The following is a 20,811-nucleotide window of genomic DNA, read 5'->3' as shown; positions in this document are numbered from 1 at the left end:
TCCTGTTTCCACCTTGGACAGGACGTATCAATTGTATATCAATTGTGGTTAATTGAGCACATCCCCCTTGTTGTTCCATAAAATCTCTCTCTGTTCCCACAGTCTCAAACACAGATGAGATATCTCTCATCAATTCCTAATATCTCTCACCACCTACACATTCCTCAATCCCCCTTTCCTTCTTTGTCGACACTGGAAAAAACTCTCTTCTCCCCTCCCTTCCCCACACCTTCCTGCACACCCCCACTATTTACAACTGACATTTCAAACTTCATATACTTGGCTTTAAGCCCCACAATGGCCAGAATATTTCTGTGGGTGTTGATTTATTCAGTAATTCCCTCAACTTCATCTTTGATACAATTCTCACCAGTAGAACCTTACTCTCTCCCAACCTGGTCATTTTCACTGGTATGGCGCCCACCTTTGTTCCATTCAGGACTTGAATGTAGCTGGCACACAACGATCCACCCTTCCCCCATTGTCATAAAAGGAAAACATCAGTCAGAAACTTTAGCTGGGTGGCCAAATTCACAGTTAGAGGATTAAACATGTATTCCAACTGTGTCTGTACTTCTGCTGGTACGGAGTAAGATATGAGCAGATGGTATCCTTGTTGGTTGAGTTAGCACCAAGGCCTATCTGGTCCATCCTTCACCACCTTATGATTCAATTAGTAGCAGTCTTGCCTATGAGGTAGGAGACCCAACACCATGAAAATAAAAATCTAAGCTAATGCTCCAAGTGCTGCTTCTTGGATGATGCATTGGACCAAGGCCCTGGTTATCCTGCTAGCTTGACATAAAAGATCCATTTTGAAGAAGATGGAAGTGTTCCCCGGTATCCTGATACTTCCCATCAGGTTCACTAATGCCCTATAGGGAAGGAAATCTGCCGACCTTACCCGGTCTGCCTACATGTAACTCCAGAACCACAACAATGTGTTGACTATTGATTGATTGATTTATTATTGTCACATGTATTGGGATACAGTGAAAAGTATTGTTACTTGCGAAATATACAGACAAAGCATACCGTTCTTAGAGTACATAGGTGAGAAGGAAAGGATAGCATGCAGAATATAGTAATACAGTTACTAAGGTGAAGAGTTTAGTATATGATAGGACCATTCAAAAGTCTGATACTTACTCCCTCAACGAACAACGCTAAAAAAGATTATTTGGTCATTATCATATTGCTATTTGTGGGAGCTTGCTGTGCACAATTTGGCTGCCGTGTTTCCCTACGAACCACACTTCAAAAGTATTCCAATGACTGTGAAACACTTTGGGACATCCTGGAGTCATGACAGGTGCTTATATAAATGCAAGTCTTACTTCCTTTCTTGAGGGTATATGGTGAACAGAGAGACTATAACGAAGCATTGGCTGGTTTTAGCTTGTGACAAAATGCTTGCTGCTGCCAGTTTGTTTCTGCAGGAGAATCTGCACTGGTAAATAAGCAGAGGTGGGGTGTAAACTAAACCACTTATACACCCATTCTCGGCTCAGGCTGTAGACTAATTCCACCTCCTTTGACTGTTGGAAATGGCTGCTCGGATAGTCGAAAAGAAACAAACATTCAAATTCCTGAGATTTTTCCAAATTTGGCACATAAGGGCCTCTGTTTAAAGAACAGCTTTAATGTTCCATGATGGGTCTTGAAGACATGCAGCTGTCTCATTAGAATGGTTTATAGTACTTTATAAATGTCATTTTCAACAAGTGGGAGGGGGGGAGAGCATGAGACAGTTTGGGGGTAATCGCGACCCTCCCCTTCCTTATGTCATGTTGATTTGCTCTCACCTGTTTTACGGTATTGTGCAAAGTCAGCACGTACAGCTCAAGTTAAAATGTCTGTCAAATGTAGAGGATTATGAGGCATATAACCACACTTGACCTTCAAATGACTGAAATAAGAGTTAAAATTCCAACTAAGGTCAGAGGAAACATTGGGGAATTATTATTTTTAGGTCAACGTCTTAGAAGTTATCAAGAATTCTATAGGTTAAGAAGGAAAATTGAAATGCTGGAAATTTGTACCAACAACAAAATATTAGACAAAATGTAGGGAAGGTTAAACAGGATAGACATGATGAGCTGAATGGCCTTTCCTATGCTGAACATAGGAATTAGGAGCAGAAGTAGGCAAATTCAGCTCTTCGAGCATGCTCCGCCATTCAATCAGAACATGGCTGATCTCTCTCTGGTCTCCAATCCACCTCCCTGCCTGTTTCCCATATCCACTTATGCCTTTTTTAATTAGAAATATATCCATCTCCTTCTTGAAACCATTCAATGATTCAGACTCCACTGCATTATGGGGCAGCGAGTTCCACAAATTCATCACCCTCTGCGAGAAGTAGTTCCTCCTCATTTCAGTGTTAAATCGACCACCTCTCAACCTATAATTGTGACCTCTTGTTCTAGATTGCCCCATAAGAGGAAACATTTGATAAACGTTTACTTTATCAATCCCTTTTAAAATTTTATGTACCTCGATCAGATCCCCTCTCATCCTTCTAAACTCTAGTGAGTACAAGCCCAAACTGTTTCATCTCTTCTCATACGTCAACCCTTTCATCCCCGGAATCAATCTGGTGAACCTCCTCTGAACTGCTTCCAATGCCACCACATCCTTCCTCAAATAAGGAGACCAAAACTAGACACAATACTCCAAATGTGGTCTCACCAACACACTATACAATTGCACTTACACTCCAGTCCCTTTGCAATAAATGCCAACATCCCATTTGCCTTTTTTATTACATGCTGCACCTGCATACCGACTTTCTGTGATTCATGAACATACAATCTACAATCTTATAGATTAGGGTCTTATGTGGGGTTCCACAGCAGAAATGGGCAAGTCCCTTCTTGGCACTGAGCTAGCAGTTCCTTGTTCTAAATAATTTTGGTCAGTTCTATAAAGGAGCTTTTTCAGCTTCACTGTGCCAATTCTGATGAATAGTTGCATTCATAACATCTAACTCACTTCTTCCTTCAATTTCTCACTGATCTTTTGTGCTTTTCCAATATTTTCTATTTGTAAAATTGGTAGGCCTCAGGCCTGAGCTTCAGAATGACACCTGCAAGGGGCTGGCAGGTGTCCTTGGGAGTGCTTCTCCACATATGGCTGCCAATGCAGCTGGTGCCTGCACACGTAGACTGAAGGAGAGAAGACTTCAGTTGGTGGCCAAGGTCTCCGTGGGCATCCCCTTGAACAGCCCTCAGCCTCAATGTATGAGGGGGAGGTGGCAGTTAAGGTAGGGTTTCAGATTTTTGGTCAGGGATGCTGGTCGCTGGTGCACCTCAACCCTCTTGTCATATCAGCTTGCTGGAGCTACAGCAAGTTTTGGGGGAAAGTCCTGAGGAAGCGTCTTTAAAAATAATTGGCGGTTGGGCTGAATCAATTTTATTCCAAAGAGACCAACAATCAAAGGTGAAACAGGACAAACAAAAAAATGTTTTTGAAAACCTAGGAAACCTGGCATAGAATTACTTAAACTGTGGCAAAAGCTCAGAAGGGAAATTCATTCACACAGCAAATTGTGAATTGAAATGCTCAATGGAAGCAGATTGAAGAGTAATTTTTATAAAGGAACCAGATAAATATTCGAAAAGGAGAAATTTATATGGAAAGGGCAAGTGAGTGGGGTTATTTGGATAACCTGGTCACAATAGATCAAACGGCCTCCTCCATCAGTGCTTTCTTATTCTATTCACTCCCTCGCTAAACAAATCTCTATGTGCATGAGTCAGCTAGAAGGAAGTACACTTGTGCAACCAGTGTAGACTTCCTCATCCCTCCCCCACTCCTCCCCAAAATAATGTACCTATACACCTGAGATTCAGAAGAATGGAAGATTCAATCTGCATCGCCACAATGGGGCCACATGTTGGCAATTTAAGTGCGTCACTGGGATCTGCAGTGATAGTCCTGAATCAGGAGCACAGAAAAACCAAATATTTCCCCTTCTTGTTCCATCAATTTCCCATTCTCTTTGACATTAGAAAGATTCCACACTGTAGATGGACATCGCTGGGGTTAACCTATTCCATCCTTCCAATGAAAACCCATGGCCTCAACACCACAGCGTTCAAATTACTCTTGAATATTTCATTTTTTTCCCCTCTACTACTCCTTATATCAACCAGTCTGTGTGAAGTTGTACTTCCTCATACCAGTCTCATACTTGTTTTTTACTGGTTTGAGTTTTTGTTGCTTTTTCTGCAGTTGTGGTTTAATTTCAGATAATGTCTTAGATTAATCCTTACAACTATATGTTTTTTAATCACTTCTTATTCATCTCAAAACTTTTCACAAAACTAATCACTTCTTATTCATCTCAAAATTTGCTGTACCATGGAATAGAACTCCACACAGGGTGGAGTTCTATTCCATGGTACTTCCGCACACCACTTTCATGTTTTCCTTATGACTCGTGCTGAACCCAATATTTAAGGTACAGGTTGAGTACAGAATTGTGCAGACTCAGGCTCATACTTTCCTGACTTTACAGGTGTAGGGAATGTTATAATTGCACATTGCTGGGGATTGTCAGCAGAGGATGTGTTTTTTTTTAATTTAAGTTTTTAATTTTATTTATTAGTGTCACAAGTAGGCTTACATTAACATGGCAATGAAGTTACTGTGTTGCCACACTCCGACGCCTGTTCGGGTACACTGAGGGAGAATTTAGCATGGCCAATGCACCTAACCAGCACATCTTTCAGACTGTGGGAGGAAACCGGAGCACCCAGAGGAAACCCACACTGACACAGGGAGAATGTGCAGATTCCGTATAGACAGTGACCCAAGCCGAGAATCAAACCTGGGTCCCTGGCGCTGTGAGGTAGCAGTGTTAACCACTGTGCTAACATGCCGCTCCATGCCATGGGGGCACGCACTGGAAATTTGGACTCAAACTGCCCGTGAATCTTCATTTTGAAGGGTGGAAAATCAATGCCACTCTCAAGTTTCAGATTAACACTGCCAGATGGCAAAGCCCGCATTGCCAGCACAGAGTCATAAAAGATCTTCAGTATTGCAGCATTCTGTTTGCTTTGTTGATTGCTGCTTTACAAACACACCATGAAGCAACTTGAGCTTCCACCTGTTTGGAAATACTGTATACGGTACTCAGAAATTTCAACTTCTTTATCAGATTTGAATCCACTTACAATCCAAGACCTTTCCGCAGTTTAGTATCAACTGCAATCACGACAAATTTGCATTGCTTTTCTGACTTTAGCTCATTTATTATTTTTAATCCTCCTTCCATTCCTTGCCATAACTCACTGAGAATTTTCATCAAGTGCTCTCCAGGGGATTGTCATTGCAGTGTTAATGTAAGCCTACCTGTGACACTAATAAATAAACTAAACTGAACCTAAACTAAACAATGGGCGTCATGGTGGCATTGCGGGTTAGCACTGCTGCCTCAATGCCAGGGACCGGGTTTGATTCTGGCCTTTTGTTTGGAGTTTGCACTTTCTCCCCGTGTCTGCATAGGTTTCCTCCGGGTGCTCCGGTTTCCTCCCCCAGTCCAAAGATGTGCTGCAGGTTGGTGGATTGGCCATGATTAATTGCCCCTTGGTGTCCCAGGATATGCAGGTCAGGTGGATTGGCCCTGGTAAAAGTATGGGGGTGCAGGGCTGGGGCAGAGAATGCAAAGATGGGGCAGGGCTGGGTGGGATGTTCTTTCGGAGTCAGTGCAGACTCCACATGCTGGATGGCCTCCTTCTGCACTGTAGGGATTCTATTCCTTTCTCTACTCCCAACTCATCCACCTCTCTTCCCATTTCTATCACCATGACTCAATTTCTTTCTAATTCTTCTGTGTCCCTGCATTTGGTCAAACTTACCCAAGTGAAGGAGTGCGGCTGATACCTCAGTAAGTTTACTGGCTGGACCAGAAACTGCAGGCTCTGGTTTACTCCAGACGATACCAGCTCGGATCAGACGGGAGTGGATGTAATCGCGACACAGTGCTTTAGCTTGAGAAATAAGCTCTTTATCAGGGGGAGAACGATCAAAAACTTCCATCACTTCAGCAGCAAAGACAGAGGAACGTCGAAGCATCTCCATCTGGCAGAAAAGAAACAGGAAGTTAGGTAGCACTTGATTTGTGCTGGAAAATATCAACGCAGAGGACTATATTCGAGGGTCACAGAGGAGAGCGCAACACAAATACTGTTGCTTCATGTGGGACACTCTGGTAAGTTGTAATAGGTGAGTTATGTCAAACTGAAATTTAATTGAACTTTCTGAATTTAACGTAGAACCTTTAAAAGAAACTGCAAGTTAATCAGCACTTAGCAGAAACTGCCTGTCAGGGCTGGTTAACTATCAATCAGCTAAAAGTGATTGTCTGGAAAAGGTGCTAATAGGTGACCGCGGCTATATTCGTGGCCGAGTGTCCCTGGAGAGGGAGCATGCGGTGTCCTCGGGTACTGTTAACGCTTTCCGTGCCTGTTGGGCACCGCAGGGACTGGGGTGCATTATTGACTTGATGTTTTAAGCTTCCTTTCCATTTTGTATTTTGTTTCAGGCGGTTCCCCTCCTTTTTGGGAGTTGCCCCTTTTAATTTGTCCCCTCGTTAATTTGAGTTAGTTTATTTGGTTTGCCAAAAGATTGGTGCTAATAGGTGAGCAGGAAACTGAGTCACCAGTTGTGAATTGGGTGTGGTTCAAAAAAAGGTCTATAAAAGTAAACAGGATTCGCTGATAGAGTGGCTGCTGAACAGAAAGATTGGGTATTTGTAAGGAAGTACTTTTTGTGTCTCAAATGTGTAGTGGTAAATATTTAATTGCTGATAATTTAAACTAGGTCAAGTAATTAGCTAAAACCTTAAACAGTATAAGGTAAGTTAAATAAATACACAAGCCTATGGGGATGATTGTAAGGTGAACAAAGAACAATACAGCACTGGAACAGGCCCTTCGGCCCTCCAAGCCCATGCCGCTCTCTGGTCCAAACGAGACCATTCATTTGTATCCCCCCATTCCCACTCCGTTCATATGGCTGTCTAGATAAGTCTTAAACGTTCCCAGTGTGTCCGCCTCCACCACCTTGCCTGGCAGTGCATTCCAGGCCCCCACCACCCTCTGTGTAAAATATGTCCGTCTCATATCTGTGTTAAACCTCCCCCCCTTCACCTTGAACCTATGACCCCTCGTGAACGTCACCACCGACCTGGGGAAAAGCTTCCCACCGTTCACCCTATCTATGCCTTTCATAATTTTATACACCTCTATTAAGTCTCCCCTCATCCTCCGTCTTTCCAGGGAGAACAACCCCAGTTTACCCAATCTCTCCTCATAACTAAGCCCCTCCATACCAGGTAACATCCTGGTAAACCTCCTCTGTACTCTCTCCAAAGCCTCCACGTCCTTCTGGTAGTGTGGTGACCAGAACTGGACGCAGTATTCCAGATGCGGCCGAACCAACGTTCTATACATCTGCAACATCAGACCCCAACTTTTATACTCTATGCCCCGTCCTATAAAGGCAAGCATGCCATATGCCTTCTTCACCACCTTCTCCACCTGTGACGTCACTTTCAAGGATCTGTGGACTTGCACACCCAGGTCCCTCTGCGTATCTACACCCTTTATGGTTCTGCCATTTATCGTATAGCTCCTCCCTACATTATTTCTACCAAAATGCATCACTTCGCATTTATCAGGATTGAACTCCATCTGCCATTTCTTTGCCCAAATTTCCAGCCTATCTATATCCTTCTGTAGCTTCTGACAATGCTCCTCACTATCTGCAAGTCCTGCCAATTTTGTGTCGTCCGCAAACTTACTGATCACCCCAGTTACACCTTCTTCCAGATCATTTATATAAATCACAAACAGCAGAGGTCCCAATACAGAGCCCTGCGGAACACCACTAGTCACAGGCCTCCAGCCGGAAAAAGACCCTTCCACTACCACCCTCTGTCTTCTGTGACCAAGCCAGTTCTCCACCCATCTAGCCACCTCCCCCTTTATCCCATGAGATCCAACCTTTTTCACCAGCCTACCATGAGGGACTTTGTCAAACGCTTTACTAAAGTCCATATAGACAACATCCACGGCCCTTCCCTCGTCAACCATTTTGGTCACTTCTTCAAAAAACTCCACCAGGTTAGTGAGGCATGACCTCCCTCTCACAAAACCATGCTGACTATCGTTAATGAGTTTATTCCTTTCTAAATGCGCATACATCCTATCTCTAAGAATCTTCTCCAACAACTTCCCCACCACGGACGTCAAGCTCAGCAGCCTATAATTACCCGGGTTATCCTTCCTACCCTTCTTAAATAACGGGACCACATTGGCTATCCTCCAATCCTCTGGGACCTCACTGCGTCCAGTGACGAGACAAAGATTTGCGTCAGAGGCCCAGCGATTTCATCTCTCGTCTCCCTGAGCAGCCTTGGATAGATTCCATCAGGCCCTGGGGATTTGTCAGTCTTTAAATTCTCTAACAAACCTAACACTTCCTCCTTTGTAATGGAGATTTTCTCCAACGGTTCAACACTCCCCTCCGAGACACTTCCAGTCAACACATCCCTCTCCTTTGTGAATACCGACGCAAAGTATTCATTTAGGATCTCCCCTACTTCTTTGGGCTCCAAGCATAATTCCCCACTTTTGTCCCTGAGAGGTCCGATTTTTTCCCTGACAACCCTTTTGTTCCTAACGTATGAATAAAATGCCTTGGGATTCTCCTTAATCCTGTCTGCCAAGAACATTTCGTGACCCCTTTTTGCTCTTCTAATTCCCCGTTTGAGTTCTTTCCTACTTTCTTTGTACTCCTCCAGAGCTCCCTCCGTTTTTAGCTGCCTGGACCTACCATACGCCTCTCTTTTCTTTTTGACCAGTCCCTCAATTTCCCTGGTTATCCACGGTTCTCGAATCCTACCCTTCCTATCCTTCTTTTTAACAGGCACATGCCTGTCCTGTAGCCCTAACAACTGTTCCTTAAAAGACTCCCACATGCCAGATGTGGATTTACCCTCAAACAGCCTCTCCCAATCAAGAGCTGCCAATTTCTGCCTAATCCCACTAAAGTTAGCCTTCCCCCAATCCAACACCTTACTCTTGGGACACCACTCATCCTTTTCCATCACTATCCTAAAGCTAACAGAATTGTGGTCATTATTTGCCACATGTTCCCCTACCGAAACTTTGAAGACCTGACCGGGCTCATTCCCCAGTACGAGGTCCAGTATAGCCCCCTCTCTAGTCGGGCTATCTACATATTGTTCCAAAGAACCCTCCTGTGCGCATTTTACAAAGGTGGTTTTCTGCAGCTGCATAATGTGGGAGTTTTTCTGCAATCCTGAACAACCACATCTGTAGTGCTTGCATCTTGAGGAACTGTAGTGCAGAGTTGTTGAGCTGGTCACATTTTAGCATATTGGTGGATGGGGATAGTGTTACTTGGATAGTTTTATTCAAGAGGCAGTCCCTTTGGTTAAGTAGTGGTACAGGTCTGGTCAATGGTCAGCGACAAGCAGGTGTGACTGAGAGTCAGGCAGATAAGGGAATCCCCGGTGCAGGAGCTGGAGGAGCCTTTCCTCTGATCTGTAAGGTACAAAGTTCTTGTAACCAGTATTTTCAGATGGCTGAATGTCTGTCTGAAAGATTGTGGTAGACAGGGATTTTAATTTGTGGGGTACTGGGAAAGAGGAAGATGTACCAACCAGATTGGATCCAGTGTTTTGGAAAATTGTCTAACCAGGGCTGTAGATAGAGCTTTAAACTGTAAAGAGGAGAGTGGTGGTGTGAGATCAAGTGATGAGAAATGTATATCTGTCTAAAGATGATGAGGAGATGCTGGTGTTGGACTGGGGTGGGCACAGTAAGAAGTCTTTCAACACCAGGTTAAAGTCCAACAGGTTATTTGGTAGCATGAGCTTTTGGAGTGCTGCTCCTTCATCGGGTGAATCATCAGATGTTGTGAGACTTCTTACTGTGTCTAAAGACGAGCAGAGTAAGACATGAAGGTTAACTGTAATGCTGAATCAGTGAACAAGGTAAATTGAGAAAAATGTGTTGTATCTGAATTCAAAAAGCATGTGTAACAAAAAGGACAAATTATTCCAAGAATTGTAGATTGTTACAGCATAGAAGGAGGCTATTTGGCCCATCAACTCCCATTTCCCCCACCTTTTCCTTATAACGATGCAATTTTTTATCTTCAGGTACTTATCCAATTCCCTATTGGAAGCCACAATTGAATTTGCCTCTACCACAGTAAATTCAAGATTTTTTTAAAAAAAGAACCTTTGTTTTGTCAATCACCTTTTAAAATCTGTGCCTTCTGGTTCTTAATGCTTCTATCTACTCTGACTAGACCCCTCTATTTTGATTATTTCAATCCAAACTCCTCTCAACGTTCCCTTCCCTTCCCTAAGGGGAACAACACCACCTTCTGCAAACTATCCTTGTAACTGAAGTGTTTCATCCCTGGAACCATTCTTGGGAATCTTTTCTGCACCCTCATGAATGTGTTCACATCCTTCCTAAAGTGTGGAACTCAGAATTGGGTACATTACTCCAGTTGAAGCTAAACTAGTGTTGATGGTTTACCATAACTTCTGTCCTTGCCTTTGTTTTTTATGCCTGTATTTATAAAGCCCAGGATCATGTTTGCCTTTTAGCCTCTGTCTCAACCTTTTGACAATTTATGCATATCTACCAGATCCTTGTGTTCCTGCGCCCTCCAGAATTGTATTGTTTTTACATTGCCCCTCTGTTCTTCCTATCAAAATATATCACTTACTTGTCTGTATTAGATATCGCCACAGAGATAAAAGGTTCACTTTGAGGCATGTTTGCATGGTGACCTAGGTTGGGATATTCTAGGGTACTTAATGTGTCAAAAGGACAGCCAAAGTGAAAAAGGGAATGAGGAGGGGCAGGGGATATTGGGGCTGCCCTGATAATAAAGGATTAGACAAGAACATTGGAGAGGAAACATCTTGGCAGATAAATAACAATGATCAGAAAATGTTGGGGTGAGTACTTTATAGGCTCCAATGGTAGCTGCTCATTGGACAGAGAAACAATCTTGGGAGCCTTTAATCTTGTATCCTGGACAAAACAAATCAGCAACATGGTTTGGAGGACAATTTTGTGGAATCATATCAAGACACGTTGCTAGAAAATATCTTTTGGAGGGTAACCATCACATCCTCTAATTTCCCAACCTAACTTAGTCAACTCACTCTTCATATCTATGTAATTGGTATGGGCAGCATGGTGACATAGTGATTAGGGTAACCTATGATTCTATGATAACCGGGGTAGAGGTTATTTTAGATCTTTTGTGCACTTGAGACTGGGTGAATTAGCAATTTCATTATTTCCCAGATTCTGAATCCTCATAATCACAATATGATTTGAGTTTCACATGGAGTTTGAGTGTAAGTTTGAAACTAGAATATTGAACTTAAATAAGCTAGAACAATAGAATCCTGACAGTGTGGAAAGAGGCCATGCGGCCCATTGAGTCTGCACCGACTTCCAAAAGTGTGTCATATCCAGATCTTCTCCTCCACCCTATCCCTGTAATACCATTCATTTACCATAGCTAATCCACCTAATATACCCATCTTCTTGACACTAAGGGGCAATTTTGCATGGCCAATCCACCTAACCTGCATATCTTTGGATTGTGGGAGAAAACCCACACGGACACTGGGAGAACATGCAAACTCCACAGTCACCCAAGGCTGGAATCAAACTCAGTTCTATGGCACTGAGGCAGCAGTGCTAACCACTATGCCACCATGCTGCCCATACCAATTCCATAGATATGAAGAGTGAGTTGACTAAGTTATGTTGGGAAATTAGAGGATATGATGGCAGAGGAGCAATGGCAAATAATTAAAAAAATATTTAATAATTATCAAATCTAGATTTCATTAAAGGATCCATTAAGCATTAAGAATTGCAGCTTAAGATATTTTAAATGACTATTAAAATTTTAATCCTTATTTATAAGGGTACTCTAGATTCAGTTACAGAACATTAAAAAAAGAGATCTATTCATGGCTAACTAAAGAAGTTAATGATAGATTAAAAGAAAATGCTTCTAATAATGCATGAGTAGTATGCTTGAGGATTTGGAGACCTTTAAAAACCAGTAAAAGGGTAATCCAAAACAAAATTGGGGAAAAGAGCGTAAGAGTAAAGTACCAAAGCACCTCCAGTAGGGAAAGTGATTAAGTCCGTATTTTCAGATGGGTAAGCCTTTAAATGGCATGGAGCCAGGTTTCTTGTCCAATGTGAGGATGGAAGGTGGACTCTTGAAGCTGGAGGGCCAATCAGAGACCTTCCGTTGGAGAGAAGCACTTGGGAGTGTGCTTCAAAATGAAGGTGCCCTCTTCACCAATTTTTAAACATTTTAATTGAAAAACACCAAAGTAGCCAGGACACGTGTATTGGGAGAGGGGAGGCTCTCTACAGGGTAGCATTAAGCTGTTCCACCTACCCAGGTAAGTTTGTAGAGCTGGTGGGCATTAGAGGTGAGGCCAGAAAGGGATTTGAAAAAGAGAATTTTAAAAATTGAGGCTGTTTATTGCAGTCAATGTAAATCAGCAAGCATGGAAGTGAAGAATAAACTTGATGTGAGTTTTTTTATGTTGGCAGCAGAGTTTTGGATGATCGTGTGCAAGTTGGGAGGTTGGCCAGGAGTGCATTGGAATAGTCCAGTCTAGAGACAGTAAAGGTGTATGGGTGATTTCATTAGAAGAAGGCACGGTGGAAATGAGAAATCTTAGTGACGGAAAGGGTAGGGGGTTGGAATCTTATGTTAAATGGGTCAAATATGACCGGTGGAGAATGGTCTGATTCTGCCTGAGCCAATAGTTAGGGAGAGGGACAGAGTTTGTGGCAAAGACTAAAGCTAGTGGCTTCAATCTTTCCAACAATTCATCAGAGTTGTTACTGAGCCAGTACTGGATGTCTGACAAGCCGTATGTCAAGAGGCAGTGGTGAGGTGGGGCTGGTTGTTTCAATGTACCTGGAAACTGCTGTGCTTTTGGATGATGTCATCAAGCGCAGCACGTAGATGAGCAATAGGAGGCCAAGGATAGACTGTTGGGACCCCAAAAGGTAACTGGGGAATTGAAAGAAAAGCTATTGCAATGATTCTCTGGCTGCAATTAGACAAAAATGAAACCAGGTAAATGCAGTTGCACGCATCTGGTGCCAGTGTAGAGACATTGTAGGAGGGTGGTATTGTCATAATTGAAGGTCTTAGATGGATTGAGAAGATAAAGTTTATCCTTGTTGCAGTTACTCTGGACTGGGGTAGAAACCTGGTTGGAGGGACTCGAACATGGAGTCATGGAAAATGTAGGCGTGGATTTGGGTAGGACAACACTTTGGAGGGAAAGTGAGGTTCAAGGATTTTTTTTTGAGGGGCGGGATGATGGCAAGTCTATAGAAGAGGAACAGTACCTGAAGAAAGGGAAGTATTAACCATACCAGCCAAGATAGGAGTCAGTAAGGGAAGTTGGGTGGCCAACCGTTTAATAGGAACAAGGTTGAGGGAGTAGGAAATGGGACCTGTCGACAAGATCCGTTTGGAAGGGCATAATGAGAGATGGGAGAAAATGAGTGTTCAGTACTACGGCAGGTGGGGACAAGGAGTCTGGTGAGCTAGGGGAAGGCAGAGACAGCTGGTGGACTGTCAATGCGATTGAGACCATCCAATGAGCTCCTCACGCCCTGGCTCTGAGTTATTCAGACTCCACATTAGCTTTGTGTTCTCTCCACAGATGGCTGTCAGACCTGCTGAGATTTTCCAGCATTTTTTGTTTTAGCTCATTGCACTTGTTGTTCGAGGTGAGGGTGGAGGGGACAAGGGAAAGAGATTTAAGAAGGCAGGTTTGTCGTGAAGCCGGGGTTATCTCATGAAGGATGTGTGGGTTAGGTGGATTGGCCATGCTAAATTGACCCTAGTGTCAGGGGGATTAGCAAAGTAAATATGTGGGATTATGGGAATAGAGCCTGGGTGGGATTGTGGTCCGTGCAGACTTGATGCGCCGAATGGCCTCCTTCTGCACTGTAGGGATTCTATGAAATAGTGAGCAGTTTCCTGGATGATTCTGAAATAGTGAGCAGTTTTAGAGGGGGGAAAACAGGATCCAATATAATAAAAGCAAAACACTGCAGATGCTGCAAATCTGAAATAAAAATAGAAAATACTGGAAAAACTCAGCACTGAGTCTTTATGACTCGTCTTCAGAGTAGGATCCAGTTGTACTTTCTGTGGTCCAGTCAGGTCTGTTGAAAGCTAGCTAGTCTAACTGTCTGCTGTAAATATTTGGGTATGTCCTTTAGGCTGAAGGAAGTGGTGATCCTGGCTGTATTCAGTGGAATGACCAGGATGAATAAATGTAAAGCTTTAAATGGGGCACTGGTGTCAAAGATGGAGATGTGAGAGTGACTGGCCAGATTAGTTGCTGCTGAAATGTCATGGTGAAGACAGAGAGCCAAATACAGGATGGTGAGGAATTTGGAATTGCAGTTGTTAGTGTCTATTAGAATGCTAGATTCGATTAATGCCAAATCTGGTGATTCAGTCATTGATTTCTTGCATGCCACACTGAGGGCCTGAAGTGTTTTCCTGAGACAATGCAGATCTCTTTACCTTTGGGTGTCAGCTGTAGTTCGGTTCTTAACACTTGTATGAGTCAGAAGGTTGAGTTTAAGGTTCAATCCAGAGACTTGAGTGCATAATCTATGCTGATGCTACTAGTGCAGCAGTGAGGAAGTGCTGCTCCTTTGGAGGGCCGTCTTCCAGACATTAAACCGAGGCACTGACTGTGGATTATTTCAAAGTAAGGAGTCTCACAACACCAGGTTAAAGTCCAACAGGTTTATTTGGTAGCAAACGCCACTAGCTTTCGGAACGCTGTTCCTTCATCAGATGGAGTGGAAATCTGCTCTCAAACAGGGCACGGAGACACAAAATCAAGTTACAGAATACTGATTAGAATGCGAATCTCTATAGCCAACCAGGTCTTAAAGATACAGACAATGTGAGTGGAGGGAGCATTAAGCACAGGTTAAAGAAATGTGTATTGTCTCCAGACAGGACAGCCAGTGAGACTCTGCAAGTCCAGCAGGCAAGCTGTGGGGGTTACTGATAGTGTGACATAAACCCAACATCTCGGTTTAGGCCGTCCTCGTGCGCGGAACTTGGCTATCAGTTTCTGCTCAACGACTCTGCACTGTCGTGTGTTGTGAAGGCCGCCTTGGAGAACACTTACCCGAAGATCAGAGGCTGAATGCCCGTGACCGCTGAAGTGCTCCCCCACAGGAAGAGAACAGTCTTGCCTGGTGATTGTCGAGCGGTGTTCATTCATCCGTTGTCGCAGCGTCTGCATGGTTTCCCCAATGTACCATGCCTCGGGACATCCTTTCCTGCAGTGTATCAGGTAGACAACATTGGCTGAGTTGCAAGACTATGTACCGTGTACCTGGTAGATGGTGTTCTCATGTGAGATGATGGCATCCGTGTCGATGATCCGGCACGTCTTGCAGGGGTTGCTGTAGCAGGGTTGTGTGGTGTCGTGGTCACTGTTCTCCTGAAGGCTGAGTAGTTTGCTGCGGACAATGGTCTGTTTGAGGTTGTGCGGTTGTTTGAAGGCAAGAAGTAGGGGTGTGGGGATGGCCTTGGCGAGATGTTTGTCTTCATTAATGACATGTTGAAGGCTCCGGAGGAGATGCCGTAGCTTCTCCGCTCCGGGGAAGTACTGGACGATGAAGGGTACTCTGTCCACCGTGTCCCGTGTTTGTCTTCTGAGGCGGTCGGTGCGGTTTTTCGCTGTGGCGCGTCGGAACTGTCGATCGATGAGTCGAGTGCCATATCCTGTTCTTATGAGGGCATCTTTCAGCGTCTGGAGGTGTCTGTTATGATCCTCCTCATCCGAGCAGATCCTGTGTATACAGAAGGCTTGTCCATAGGGGATGGCTTCTTTAACGTGTTTAGGGTGGAAACTGGAGAAGTGGAGCATCGTGAGGTTATCCGTGGGCTTGCGGTATAGTGAGGTGCTGAGGTGACCGTCCTAAAGTTCCGCACACATGAGGACGGCCTAAACCAGGATCTTGGGTTTATGTCACACTATCAGTAACCCCCACAGCCTGCCTGCTGGACTTGCAGAGTCTCACTGGCTGTCCTGTCTGGAGACAATACACATCTCTTTAACCTGTGCTTAATGCTCCCTCCACTCACATTGTCTGTATCTTTAAGACCTGGTTGGCTATAGAGATTCGCATTCTAATCAGTATTCTGTAACTTGATTTTGTGTCTCCGTGCCCTGTTTGAGAGCAGATTTCCACTCCATCTGACAAAAGCAGCGCTCTGAAAGCTAGTGGCACTTGCTACCAAATAAACCTGTTGGATTTTAACCTGGTGTTGCTAGACTCCTTACTGTGTTTACCCCAGTCTAACACCAGCATTTCCACATCATGATTATTTCAAAGAACAGTGAAGTTCTCCCCAGTGTCCTGGCCAATATTTATCACTAAGAAAACAGATGATCTGATCATGTATCTCATTGCTGTTTGTAAGATGCTGCTGGACAGAAATTGTTATAATTACCTACAACTGTGACTTGTGAGGTTGTGGACTGTTTAATTGGCACTGGATCAAACTCCTGGAGCTCTCCACCTAACAGCACAATGGGAGCACCTTCACATAGAATGCGACTGTTTAAGAAAGTTTACTGTCACTTTTTCAGGAGAACAAGATGGCCACTTAATGCTGATGTTGCTGGCACTGCCAGCATCCCAAGAACAAATAATAAAACCTTACAGACATAACATAGGATATACAGCACAATAGGCCATTCGGTCCAGTGGTCCATGCTCCACTTGAGTTTCGTCCCATCTGTCCTCGTCTTAAGTCTCAATTCCCTTCCCTCTCTCGTGTTTGTTCAGTTTTCTGCCCACAGGCAGGTTGACCCACAGTGTCACAAACTCCACCATGGGTAGGGCAATGAGATGCGTTCTAAATCAATCCTGGTCAGAACAGGGATTGAAGCCTGCTGTCTTCTCACTTGGCTACCCCTAGCCAAGTGAGACAACTCGCCCCTCGAGGAGCCTGAGTTGTGACAACAAAGTCTTTTACATGTATGTTGTAGCCTGGAGTTGTGGACTGTGATGGTGGAGCCTCCAATTTCTTTCCATCACATGGCTGACCCGGAATTTCTCTCACCACCTGCCATTGGCAATGTTTGTCTAACTTTCCCTTCAATGCATCGATAGTATTTACTTCAATCATTGCCTGTAGGAGTGAGTTCCAAATTTTCTTCATTCTGTTGATTGAAAAGATTTCTTCAAAATTTTCTTGGTGACTATCTTACACTTATGGCTTCTAGTTATGGTTCTTACCTGCAAGACAAACATTGTTTCTATATCCACTCTTATCAAACCTTCATAATTTTAAAGAGCTCTGTTAGGTCACCCCTCGGACTACTTTTTTTCAGTAAAGAGACCCAGCCTGTTGATCCATTCCTGATGCATATACCCCTTGCATTTCTGATATCATTCTTGTAAATCTTCTCTGCACCCTCTCCAATATCTCTCGAGCCATTTTAAGATGTGAACAGAACTGCACACAATACTTCGGTCTAACCAGTGTCATGTTTGCATACCTTCACTACTTTTCAATTCTCTCCCTCTAGGTATAACGCCTGGTGTTTGGTTTGCTCTCTTAATGGCCTTGCTGACCTTTACCACAATTTTTAGTGATTGGTGTATTTGTACAGTGAGTTACCTTCATTCATATCATAGAACATAGAAAAAATACAGCACAAACAGGCCCTTCGGCTCACAAGTTGCGCCGGTCATGTCCCTACCTACCTAGGCTTATATACAGGCTTACCTATAACCCTCAATCCTATTAAGTTCCATGTACTCATCCAGAAGTCTCTTAAACGACCCTATCGAGTTTGCCTCCACCACCACTGACGGCAGTCGATTCCACTCACCCACCATCCTCTGAGTGAAAAACTTACCCCTGACATCTCCTCTGTATCTACTCCCCAGCACCTTAAACCTGTGTCCTCTCATAGCAGCCATTTCAGCCCTGGGAAAAAGCCTCCGAGAATCCACCTGATCTATACCTCTCAACATCTTGTACACCTCTATCAGGTCACCTCTCATCCTTCGTCTCTCCAAGGAGAAAACACCGAGCTCCCTCAACCTATCCTCATAAGGCATGCCAACCAATCCAGGCATGTAAATCTTCTCTGCACCCTTTCAATAATTTCCACATCCCTCCTGTAATGAGGCGACCAGAACTGAGCACAGTACTCTAAGTGGGGTCTGACGAGGGTCTTATAAAGCTGCATCATTACCTCCCGACTCCTAAACTCAATCCCTTGATTGAAGGCCAGCACACCATATGCCTTCTTAACCACCTCCTCTACCTGCGAGGCCGATTTTAAGAGTCCTATGGACCCAGACCCTAAGGTCCTTCTGATCCTCTACACTGCACCCTTGATATTATACTCCTTCATCCCATTTGACCTGCCAAAATGGACCACTACACGTTTATGCGGGTTGAAGTCCATCTGCCACTTCTCCACCCAGTCTTGCATCCTACCTATGTCATGCTGCAGCTTCTGACATCCCTCCAAACTATCCACAACACCACCAACCTTCATGTCGTCGGCAAACTTACCAACCCATCCCTCCACTTCCTCATCCAGGTCATTTATGAAAATGACAAACAGCAAGGGTCCCAGAACAGATCCCTGGGGCACTCCACTGGTGACCGACCTCCATTCAGAAAAAGACCCATCTACAACCACTCTCTGCCTTCTGCAGGCAAGCCAGTTCTGGATCCACAAGGCAACAGCCCCTTGGATCCTATGCCCTCTCACTTTCTCGAGAAGTCTTGCATGGGGGACCTTATCGAACGCCTTGCTGAAGTCCATGTAAACCACATCTACCACTTTTCCTTCATCAATGTGTTTAGTCACATTTTCAAAGAACTCCACCAGGCTCGTAAGGCACGATTTGCCTTTGACAAAGCCGTGCTGACTATTTTTGAGCATACTAAACTTCTCTAAATGTTCATAAATCCTGTCCCTCAGTATCTTCTCCATCAACTTACCAACCACTGAGGTTAGACTCACCGGTCGGTAATTTCCTGGGCTATCCCTATTCCCTTTCTTGAATATAGGAACCACATCCGCAATCCTCTGGAACCTCTACCATCTCCATCGACGATGCAAAGATCATCGCCACTTTCAAGTATTAAGTGACCTCCCTAATCTTGCTATTAAAATGTCCTACCTTTTGTGTTGAACCTTTTATTTGCCATTCTTTTTTGCCAGATTTGGGTTCGAACTCCTAGAGTCAACACAAGTTGTGCCATGCTCGTCAGGCCATATGTAGAACATGGATTACAGACCTGCTCACTGAAACATAAGGGGCAGGCCAGAAGACAGTGGAGACACTAGGGATCTTTAGAGGATGAACCCAAAAGAGCTGGGTAAGTTAGCAGTCTGTAGATTACTGCGTACAATTCTGGTAACCCTGCTATAGGAAGGATGTTATTAAACTGGAAAAGGTACAAAAAGACTTACAAGGATCTTACCGGACTGGAAGGTTTGAATTATAGGGAGAGGTTGGATAGGCTGGGACTTTTTTCCCTGGAGTGTAAGAGGATGAGGGGTGACCTTATAGAGGTTTATAAAATCATGAGGGGCATAGCTAAGGTAATTTCCCCATGGTAGAGGAGTCCAAAACTAAAGGACATAGGTTTAAGGTGAGGAAAGATTTCAAAGGGACCCAAGGGGCAACTTTTTCAGAGGATGATGTGTATATGGAATGAGCTGCAGAGGAGGTGGTAGAGGTGGATACAATTACAACATTTAAAATACATTTGGACAGGTACATGGATGGGAAAGGTTTAGAGGAATATGGGACTAGTTCAGTTTAGGAAAACTGGTAGACATGGATGAGTTGGGTCAAAGGGCCTCTTTCCATGCTGTAGATCTCTATGTCTCTAAGTTCAGTACATGAGCACAGGGTGAAGCTTGCAGAAGGCAGGTTTCAAATAGCTTGCATTTGTCAAGCAACTTTCAACTCCTGATGTCCCAAAGTGTTTTATAATAGCTGTTGCCATCAGATTTTTGAATGGACCTACCTTATATTAAGCTGATCCTTCTCAACACCCTAGCTATGACTGCAACACTACATTCTACACCCTCTTTTCTTCTCTATGAATGGTATGTTTTGTCTGTACAGTGCGCAAGAAACAATATTTTTCACTGTATACTAATACATGTGACAATAATAAATCAAACAATAACAGGAGCATCTCCTACAAGCTGCAATGTGATAACCATACAATCTGTTTCATTTTATTTTAAGTGGTGTTGACTGAGGGATAAATATTCCTTAAAATGCCGTGGGTTCTTCAAGATATGTCTGAGTGGATTGAGGGAAGGGGGGAACTTTGGTTTTGTGATCAAGTCACTGGGTTGGAAACTGAATCTGCAAAATCTCTGGTCAGTATGTAGGTACAGTAAGAAGTCTCACAACACCAGGTTAAAGTCCAACAGGTTTATTTGGTAGCAAAAACCACTAGCTTTCGGAGCACTGCCCCTCCATTAGGTGACTGGGAGTTCTGTTCACAAACAGGGCATATAAAGACACAAACTCAATTTACAAAATAATGGTTGGAATGCGAGTCTTTACAGGTAATCAAGTCTTAAAGGTACAGACAATGTGAGTGGAGAGAGGGTTAAGCACAGGTTAAAGAGATGTGTATTGTCTCCAG

At 43.8% G+C, this 20,811-nt stretch overlaps 1 protein-coding gene across 1 annotated transcript in view; it reads right to left on the bottom strand.

The window, feature by feature from the left end:
- boka (BCL2 family apoptosis regulator BOK a) overlaps window positions 1-20,811 on the bottom strand; it is a 57,998-nt gene that overhangs the window by 34,209 nt on the left and 2,978 nt on the right. Inside the window, exon 2 of the mRNA XM_078209265.1 lies at window positions 5,868-6,090. Within this exon, the coding sequence (XP_078065391.1) occupies window positions 5,868-6,090 (223 nt within the window). The remainder of the gene's footprint in view (window positions 1-5,867; window positions 6,091-20,811) is intronic.

Source organism: Mustelus asterias, chromosome 3 (assembly GCF_964213995.1).
Source record: "Mustelus asterias chromosome 3, sMusAst1.hap1.1, whole genome shotgun sequence".
NCBI classification, from domain to species: Eukaryota; Metazoa; Chordata; class Chondrichthyes; order Carcharhiniformes; family Triakidae; genus Mustelus; species Mustelus asterias.
The sequence above is the reverse complement of the archived record's forward strand: the minus strand, read 5'-3'. Positions and strand labels throughout refer to the sequence as shown.